Source organism: Lytechinus variegatus, chromosome 11 (assembly GCF_018143015.1).
Source record: "Lytechinus variegatus isolate NC3 chromosome 11, Lvar_3.0, whole genome shotgun sequence".
In the NCBI taxonomy this organism is placed as follows: domain Eukaryota; kingdom Metazoa; phylum Echinodermata; class Echinoidea; order Temnopleuroida; family Toxopneustidae; genus Lytechinus; species Lytechinus variegatus.
The window spans coordinates 16,691,386-16,702,047 of record NC_054750.1 but is presented as its reverse complement, the minus strand read 5'-3'; the positions used below and the strand labels follow the sequence as shown (position 1 = coordinate 16,702,047).

The following is a 10,662-nucleotide window of genomic DNA, read 5'->3' as shown; positions in this document are numbered from 1 at the left end:
TCATGGTTTTCATCAGGAAGCCCGACACTCATTTTGAGCAATTACAAAACTGAAGTGACCCGGTGAAGTGATGTAAATTAAACATTCCTATTCACTGCGGATTTCTTGATTGACCTTTTATTTGCCCTGTAAACTGATAGAATTACATGTAAATGCCATGTTGAATTCATGCAAGGACCAGTGGTGGGTCCAGAATTGACCTGGGGTAGCCGTGTATAATTGTTGCCCTTACACAAAGTTTCTTAAAAACAACACAATAGGGTCCTATATCAGAGATCGAAACCCGAATGGAAATTGGCTTAAAAATAATTGACAAGTAATAAAAGAGGTAGTGCAGGGGGCATTGCCATTTGCATGCCCCCTGAGATCCGGGATCCGCCCCTTTGGAACAGTCGAGGCTACCAGTCATAACGATTTCCCTTACCAAAATACGAATCGAAGCCCCTTTCCGTTGGCATGCAGGCGGCTTTATAGAATCCAAGATGCCATTTCCCGACCATATGAGTGGCATAGCCCTTCTCTTTCAATTTCTGGGGGAGAGTCACCTCATCTAGAGGAAGACAGTTAGGTTGTGCAGCATTAATTGTACCATGCTGGAGACCTGTGTGGATCTTTGATAAAAAAACAGAGGGGGAGTCATGACCACTAGAACTCGACAAAAAAGAAAGAAAACAGATTTGTCCGCCCTTATCAAGTTTATTCATAATAGATCAAGAAGCAGAACTACATGCAATTGTTATGTGACACAAAATTAAGGTAATCTGAATAACTACTTGTGGATAATTGGATCGGACCCTACCGAACGAAAATGGACTGAGCACGAACAAGGAGGTAATTAGTCTCGTTCTACGATTTTAATCGAATATATCTTCACCGATAGCAGGAGATTACAGTTTAAGACCGTAACATTTACGTACTATCCCGTGCGTTTGCCCAGCCGAGTGTGTGGGCAAAACCGAGAACCTGTACTCCGAGGAAAACCCTCGGAGTAGATTCGATTAAAATCGTTTAGAACTAGACTATAGGAGGTAATACAATCTACCTCTGTTCCCCTTGTTTCAAAAATGTTTCAGAAGCAGCGGTGGTCGAGAATTTGTTGTTTTAACATTGTGCACCCGGGGGGGGGGGCACTCGGCAGGGGAGTTTCAGATTGGGGGGCAAAAATCATCAACTTTCCAAGGGCAAAACGGCAAAGACAATATATTTATACATTTTATATATATATATATATATATATATATATATATGGGAGACGTAACATATACGTACTATCCCGTGCGTTTGTTCTGTTGCGCTTCGCGTCTTACCTCTTAGCGCGTTGTTTTTTACGCTTCGCGTTTTGCGCACTGGGTTTCTTGGTGTTGTTGACTAATAAATTCATCATTTCCTGATGAAGCCCTGTGGGCGAAAATTTGATCAACTTTTCTGTCTACGGTTGTTTTTTCACATTGTATTTTGCTTTATACTACCACAACCGACGCAGGACCTTCATTTTTATATATATATATATATGACTCATCATATAGAGACACATATCTCAGCAACAAATTAATGCGAGCGCGAAGCGCGAGCTGAAATTTTTTGATATATTGACCTGATAACAGAAAAAAGGGTGCCAGTAATTCATGAGAATACATGTCTCACTACACAGATAATGCGAGTGCCAAGACCGAGCTGAGACCTGAAGGCTTGATAGTCTAGCATTTTTGGTACCAAAATTTTGATATTTCGATCTGAAATAATCGATTTCAGTTTTTAATAAAGAACAAGATAAATAAAATAAGATCCAACAAAAGATTATTGCAAATCGAAGCGGGAATTCTTTTGGGGTTTAAAACTGAAAACGGGTCATTCTGTTCATCTATTTAATCATGAAAAATAAGGATTTTGCTATAGAAATGATGCGAGCGCGAAGCGCGAGCTGAAAATTTTTATATACTCCAATCTGAAAATCGGACATTTTAAGCACGATTCTAAATAAAGAATGAGTTGTGTATCTCAGTCTCGCTTGCTGATTTCTGTGTAACATTACAATTTTATTTTATTTTTTTGCACATGCGGAATTATTGGGGGGCAAAACGATATGTTTGCCCCCCAATATTTTCATTGGTGGGGCGATCGCCCCCCCCCCCCCCGCTGCCCCCCATGATCGACGCCTCTGGCACTCGGAACGACAAATGTTTGTGAAAACGGGGGTCCTTGGAACGGATTGCCAGCGTGTGAGTGCGTATGCATCCCTATCATAGAGATGTATATTATTCATAGAGTTATTACACATCTCTATGATCCCTATGGAACGGTCATGCGTGCATGATGCAGATAGCGCGGCCTCCGCCGGTGGAGCTCTGCGGCCGCTTTTCACCAAAACTGCAGCTCATTCAATGCGATCGGAGCGGCGTAACGAAAAATATGCGATGCATTGGGGCTTTGGAGCGGATTTCTCTCTTCTTCTCTTCTCGATAATAAGAAAATGCTTAATTGGAGCGGCTTTCTTCTTTGTTCTTTTTCTCAAAAAGGGAAAAATGCTATGCCTTGGAACGGAAATTTGAGTGTAAAAATGCGGGTCCCCTCCGCGGCACATACCCACTATGCATTATGTACTGAGTGCCCGCCCCCCCCCCACCCCGGGATTGTGCATTTTGCGGGGATTATTCAAGTGTAAGGCGATACGTCATTTGCTGCGGGCTTTATTTCTTCTAAGATAGGGTTAGGGTTGCAATAGAGTTATGTCATTAGTGTTAGGGTCCCTGTGCTTTTCAACGCAATTATCCTCTGCATCTAAATTGTCTTCTTTTCCTTGATTTAAAGATATTGTACCTTAGAAAGAATGTATATGTTAATTTGAAATATATCTTTTTAAGGGTTGGGTTTAATTATATTATCATCAGTACGTTAACAATAGGCCTATTTCATATATCAGAAATGTCTTTTTTGGCACCATGAGCAAATCAATGTCCATCATTTTGTGCTCCTGATTATTAGAGATATTTCTACTAGAGTATACAGTGCGTATCAAAAAAAAAGTTTACACTTAGAAAAAATCATGTAAAATTATATATTTGTAATATTCTGAAGATTTTTCCACATTTTAACATTGGTACAGATCCATTTATTCCGCTTGAGTGAGCACCACTCACTTTTGAAAAGTTAGTGAAAAATGATTTGCGCAGAACTTTGAAATAGTTATACGAATAAAGGTAGACCTTAATCATGAAGAAAAAGTGGAATTTAGCTCGTAACATTGATTTGAAGGTATATTTTACCTTTTAAACTTGTTTCCTGGCCCAAAACACTTCGAAGAGTAGATTGCGCCCCACCCCATTTCCCCACACACTGAGGCCATCGTGACGATATTTGCTTTACACTGAGCTGTGATTTACATGAAATGGCTCAGGCTTGATTTCCATTTTCTTAATCATTGCCAAGCTTCGGAAAAGTGTGGAGATACAACTATCAAATCAAAAATGAAATGTAAACCTACTCTAAATGATAAAATTTTCGTGAAAAATGCTGGAGATGTCTGATATAAACTTTTGTTCACATTCAGTTATGTCCTCGGATCCAGCTGGGACAAAAAGGGTTAAGTTTGTGCTTCCTAAGTGTTGAAATTTCAATTTGGGTGCAAAAATTATTACTAAATGCTTGAATTTATCCGTTTTAATTCAATTGACTAAAAGAGCAAAGGAATAGTATGAGAAATTTTGTGCAGGATAAGTTTGATATCGTCCTTTCCCCTTGACACAGCCTGAAAACAAGCATTTCTGCGCAAACAGATTTCTGCGAGCTTTTAAAAAATGGACAGTGCTCACTCAAGTGTAACATTCTGTCAAAACTTTTAATTTCAATGGATAGATGAGACCCAAACCCAAGATCATATGTGAAAAAATTACCCACATGCTGTATATTTTTTAATTCCCAGGGTTTTTTCAAAGTGTAAACTCTTTTTTGATACGCACTGTATTGCATGCTTAAAGTGATTGGTTAACATTGGTTTGACTTTTAAAAAATCTGAGCTGGAAGGTCACACTGTCTTGTCACCTGTGTCTGTGATATGTTACAAAAATGAAGCCCAGAAAAAAATGCGTTCGAAAATAATTATTTAGTGCTTCAAAAATTGAAATATAAAGTGATCGGAAACACCATCTTAATTTCATCCCATATACACTTACGTGTATTATTTATAAGACGCCTATTTACAAATCATGGTTTGCCTTGTAGTTTTAGCTTTTCATTCTTAATGGTTGTTTTCAGAGTTTATTAGTTCTAATACATGCACTTGTACACATGTTTCATCTTGGTTTGTATACCTTTAAATAATACACCTGTGCACTAAAATGATGATTGCATTTGCAAGACTGAATTTACTAAGGTCAACTTCAGCACACGCATTAGAGTTTTTAGCATGGGGGTGAAAGGTAGAGACCAGTATGCATGGTATGAGAGATAAGAGAAAACATAATATAAGAAAAGAAATCAGAAATCAGTAGAGTGAATTATCTCACAGGAAGAATGAATCTGCATAGAAGAAACTTAAAGGAATGGTCCGGGCTTGAAATATTTATATCTTAATACATAGAGTAGGATTCACCGAGCAAAATGCCGAAAATTTCATCAAAATCGGATTCGGATAACAAAATAACGAAGTTATTGAAGTTTAAAGTTTAGCAATATTTTATGAAAACAGTCGTCATGAATATTCATTAGGTGGGCGGATGATGTCACATCTCCACCTTCCGTTTTCTTATGTTATTACACAAAATCATTTTTTTCTTCATTATTTCATACTTGTGTTATGTCTCCCTTACAATGAAATAAGTTGCAGCAATAAATATCTAATGCACTAAATCAGTTGTCAATCCAATTTTTCTAGTACTTGGAGGAAAATAATTGAATAAACATAACTTCATATAATAAAATACAAAGAACAAGTGGGGATGTGACATCATCAGCCCACCTAATGAATATTCATGACTACTGTTTTCACAAAATATTGCTAAAATTAAAAATTCAATAACTGTTATTTGTTATCCGATTTTGATGAAATTCTTTTTTTTTTTTTTTTTTTTTTATATATGTTTTATTGGATCAACAAAATTACAAATTTACAAGTGATTGTTACAATGATTTAAAATAGATGTAAAACAATAGTTACAATATAACAAAAAAAAAAAAAAAGAAAAAGTTAGAAAAAAAAACACATAATACAAAGCATGGTGTCTGCTTGGTAAAACTACTCGCTAAGCTTCACAATCATTAATCAGAATAAAGATCAGGATTGAATGGATGATGTCTGCCCTATTGGTGGAATTTAGGGGGTGGGAAGAAAACACATTAACAGGATGCGAATGACCTCTGCAAACCAAAACAAGCTGAAGCTCAGCATCATTATGTGAAAAAATAGCTTTCTACCCTATAAAATGGCAAAATGTAAACATTATAAAGAAACCAAAATATTACACCTTTTGTCAGATAGCATCCTTCTCAGTATTGATTATCCAGTACAACTTTCTTATGAGTGTTTCCGTCTAGTAGGGTAGGTCAGTTGAATATTGTTTTGGGTATAGGGGGAATACTGTACAGCCATTAAAATTTGTGGCACCTTATAAAAAATACAATAGAGGATTCAAAATATAAACCTCCATTTCTTGAAATGAAGAGGCAATTTGTTATTCTTTTTTGCAATAGCATATTCTAAATTTTTGTGAGTAACAATATATGTTTTGTAACCTTCAAATGATGGAATTTTCCCTTGAAATTTACATATATATATGTAATATTTAAGTAAAAGAAATAGAAATGTAACAAATTTGTCCTTCTCAGAACCAAACATCTTCTCAAAGATCGAGGGGTTCACCACTCTATTCATTTTCTTACTCATAACATGAATAATCTCGCTCCAAATGGGTTTAATTACAGGGCATTCCACAAACAAGTGAATATAGGTCTCTGGTGATGAGGAACAAAAAACACAATCTGGGGAATCTTTCCTTTTTATTTTATATAAAAAATTGTTCAGGGCTATAGCCCTATGAAACAGTTTGAAGTAAAATGAACGAATACGTGTAATATTTGTAGATTTCAAATTACTTAAATGAATTTTCTCCCAATCATTTATACCTGATTCACTGAAATTCCCCCAATATTCAAATTGTTTTTCGGGTAAAAAAGTTTTCAACATGACACCATAAGCATATTTTGGGATTTTGTGACTTGCAAGAAGTTTTCTTTTAATTTCCTCAAATATTGTGTCAGGTGTGAACTCAGAGTAGGACAGCCAGTCTTCAGGAATATTCTTCATCAGGAAATTATATTTTCTCCTCTCATGAGGGGCTATATCATACTCTAGTATCAACTCTTCAAATAACATACTGCCAGGGAGAGGGGGGTTCAGTAAATCAGAAATAAATACAATTCCATTATTTAGCCAATTCTGATACAAGAAATACTGCTTTGACTTAGATCTGACATTTTTATTGTACCAAATACACTGGCATTTACCAATCAATGAAAATGGTGTATCCCATTCCATTATAGTAAAATATTCCCTAAACAAGTACCATGTTTGAAGTGATTCAGCTAATTGCGAGGAAATTAATTTATCAAGAACACATGAGGGAGCATTAGCATACCATAATAAATTTTCTTTAGAACTAAATCTCTTTTGAACAGAAATTTCTATCTCTTTCCACAAACTTTGATACTTGTCATCCAATAATAATTTTACCCAAAACATTTTCTGCGCCAGAGAAAAGGTATAGGGGTCAATCATGCGTAAACCCCCTGTGAAAAATCATTACACAAGAATTGCCTTCTGACCCTATCACTACCATTGTTCCAAATAAACTTGTAAAACAGTGAATTCAATTGTTTAAAAAATCTTTTAGGAATTTTAATACACAGCACAGAAAAGAAATAAAGCAGCTGTGGTAGCAATAGGGTCTTTATCACACAGATCTTCCCAACAAGGGACAAATTTCTGGCTCTCCAACAATTTAAGGTAGTTTCAATAGATTTAAGTTTTAGTTTATGATTAAGATTATATAGATCAGCTGTGTTTATTGAAAAATGGATGCCCAATGTTTTAAACGTACGTTGGTTCCATTTTAATTCCTTACTTGCAAAGGGGTAGGAGGTTAAGCCCTCTTTTGAGCCAATCCATATTGCCTCTGATTTATTGATATTTAATCTACATCCTGAACTCTCGGAAAAGAATTCAATGGTATCAAATAAAGATTGGAATGAGTTTTCTGAACCATCAATAAAGCAAGTGGAGTCATCTGCCAATAAGGAAATTTTTAGGTCTGTGTTTTCTACAGGTATTCCTCTGATATTAGGGTTTTGTCTAATTGCAAGTGCCATACATTCTATTACTAACAAAAATAAATATGGGGAAATTGGGCACCCCTGGAAAATTCCTCTTTGCATATCTATTTGGTTTGTCAGATTTCCATAATTAATTAAATAACTTTTTCTTTCAGCATACAAAACCTTGATCCAACTGATAAAATTTTCACTAAAATTGAATTTAGATAAAACCTTGAAAAGGAATGAATGTGAGACACTATCAAAAGCTTTTTGGATATCAAGGAGGAGGATTGCACCAGGGATGTCTTTTGATTTGGTGTATTCAATTATGTCTATGATTTTGATGAAATTCTTGGCATGTTGCCCAGTGATTTCTACTCTATTTATTGAGCTATAGGCCTAAATACTTTCAGCCCGGACCATCCCTTTAAACATAAGTTATTACCTGGTACCTCCCTGATAGTAACTGGCTCCTAGTAGGTGTGCAGATTGGCTGGACATAATATTTATCCAATCTGACCCCTCCCTCAGCTAACCGGTCAATGTGAGGCGTCTGTATCGCCGATCCATGCTCGCGACCGATATTACTGACATCGTTGTGTCCCAAGTCGTCTGCGAGGATGAATATGACATTTGGTCGGGGAGAATGCGAAGGATCTGAAGTAACAGTTTCCAGTGACCAATACAGTACGACAACTGGTAGTAGATATTTAAAGGCCATCCTTAACTTCAGCATCTAGTGATTATGATAGAACTGGGTCCACGCTATGATATATCGTATGTCAGAGTAATCATACCAAAATCATCACCGATGTATTTTTCCCGGGGTATTTTAGATCCGGATTATCATAAATGATCTTTGCGAGAGTTAATTGTAAGCTTAAAGGTCGGCGTCCATAACCACGTTACCGTGCTGAGACTTCATTACCTCCTCTTCACACAGAAAAAATACATTTCCGGCGCCAATCTTCACCGTCCCATATGATGCATTTATCGCTGAAATATTCTTGTTATACCAAGGAGATATCTTCTTGATTATACATGCAGTATATGCAGCCGCTGAATGTGTTTAAGATGTGCAATATAGGGACCAAACTCTTACAAAGAAGAGATTAAACCCATCTTTGTTATACCCGTGGGCACTCGACCAAAAATGGGGTGTGCCGCGGGCGAGACAAAACAGGACTTTGGAGCGGGCTTATTGTAAAAAGGAGGGTCCTCGGAACGGGCTTCGGAACTACAAATGTTTGTGAAAACGGGGAGGTTTGGAACGGATCGCCAGCGTGTGAGTGCGTATGCATCCCTACGCCTATGGAACGATCATGCGTGCATGATGCAGCCACTGATCTCTCCCCTAAGGGAGAGATCAGTGGATGCAGCTAGCGCGGCCTCCTTCAGCCCGGATGAGCTCTGCGGGCGCTTTTCACCAAAATTCGCAGATCAACGCGATCGGAACGGCTTAACCAAAAATATGCTAAGCTCTGGAGCGGATTTCTTTCTTCTTTTTTTTTCTCGATAAGAAGAAAATGCTATGCCTTGGAGCGGCTTTCTTTGTTCTTTTTTCTCATTAAGACAAAAATGCTATGCCTTGGAACGGAAAATTGAGTGTAAAAATGGGGGTCCCCTCCGCGGCACATATACCCACTATGCATTATGTACTGAGTGCCCCCCCCCCCCGTTGTTATACGCGTTGTGACCTAATTGAGATCAATAATTCTTTTGTCATGCTGTGCGCTTTTCACCCGCGGGGTTTTCATTAATTCCCTTTTACAATAAGGGAGTTTTCTCAATTCAATAGGGGGGGGGTAATAAATTTAGCATATGGAGCATAGTCACTGGAATTTTCAGTTCAGTGGGCAGAGTAGGTCCCAACGAATCTGTTCTCAATTCAATGGGGGGGGTAATAAATTTAGCATATGGAGCATAGTCACTGATCTGGAATTTCCAGTTCAGTGGGCTTAGTAGGTCCCAACGAATCTGTGGTAGGCACTTCGATCTGCACGTCGATCTGCGCCTGCGTAATATAGGTAGAGAAAACAAAAGAGTAGAAAAAAGGGGGCAGGGTCAGGCAGATTTCCGCTGTCTTGAACTTGAACGCCTGTGACAATATTAATACGGTCTTGCTGAGCATATTGTGTGACTGTGACTCATAGTAAAGGTCAAGTCCACCTCAGAAAAATTTTGATTTGAATCAATAGAGAAAAATCAGACAAGCACAATGCTGAACATTTCATCGAAATCGGATGTAAAATGAGAAAGTTTTGACATTTCAAAGTTTCGCTTATTTTTAACCAATTATATGAACGAGCCAGTCACATCCAAATAAGATTAGGGTTAGGACCTCCTTGCCTGAAGCACAAAATGTTAAAATAATGGAACTCCACGTGTTCAGGGAGGGCTGAAACTTCATTTCACATGACAATGACGAGAAAATAAAAATATTTAATATTTCTTATAATAAAATACAAAAGAAATAGTGAGTGAGTGATGTCATTAGTTCCTCATTTGCTTACCGACTGAGATGTGCATATAACTGTTTTGTTAAATTAAGCGAAACTTTAAAATGCCATAACTTTCTTATTTTACATCCGATTTTGATGAAATTTTCAATGTTGGGCTTGTTGATTTTTTTCTCTTTTTATTCAAATCAAGTTCTTATTGGGGTGGCGGACTTGTCCTTTAATGTTGATTTCAGCAAATAAAACCCTAGAAAGAATACTCTACTCTCAAATCTCCACCTTCTCGCCTATCCATTTCTTCTCTTCTTCTATCCACTGTTTCTATAACACTCCACATGTTGTACCGTAAACCACATCAGCGAAAACCCTAATTGTTGAAAATTTCAGATAACCCCTGATCACAAATAACTGCCTCCATGCAACACCCCAATAATTAAAACCCCTTTTTCATATTCAATTTGTGTTTAGCATATTATGGAGTTACTATTGATTATGGGTGTGCATTGTTTGCGCATTATAAACATTTAATTTTACAGATTTGTCCTGAATCATGACCAACTTAGGTGAACCACAAAATGTTAAAACAGCAACTACACATGCTCAGGGAGGACTACAATGTTTGATAAGCCTACAAATGGTAATAAAGGAAATAGTGAGTGGAGTGGGTGATACTGAATAAAATGTAACGAGGTAGAATAAAACTCGATGATAGTGAAAGAATGCAAGTTGTGAGGGTAATGATGCAAAATGAAAGATTGAAATGAAGATTGAACTGACACAGGCCTATATAACACTGGCGTAAATATGGTCCGAGCAATGGGGGATCCCGGGGGGGCCACTTCCATTCACAAGTGGATACCATGCGCGACCATGGGGTCTCGAAAAGCACCTTAAACAC

The 10,662-nt window shown here is 37.3% G+C and overlaps 1 protein-coding gene across 1 annotated transcript in view; it reads right to left on the bottom strand.

Annotated features, from left to right (window-relative positions):
- LOC121424528 (arylsulfatase B-like) overlaps positions 1-8,463 on the bottom strand; it is a 12,870-nt gene extending 4,407 nt beyond the window's left edge. Inside the window, exons 1-2 of the mRNA XM_041620243.1 lie at positions 7,751-8,463; positions 425-611 (exon numbers count right to left, since the gene is read on the bottom strand). Coding sequence (XP_041476177.1) covers positions 425-611; positions 7,751-8,041 — 478 coding nt within the window. The 5' untranslated portion in view covers positions 8,042-8,463. The remainder of the gene's footprint in view (positions 1-424; positions 612-7,750) is intronic.
- Positions 8,464-10,662: the final 2,199 nt, after the last annotated feature.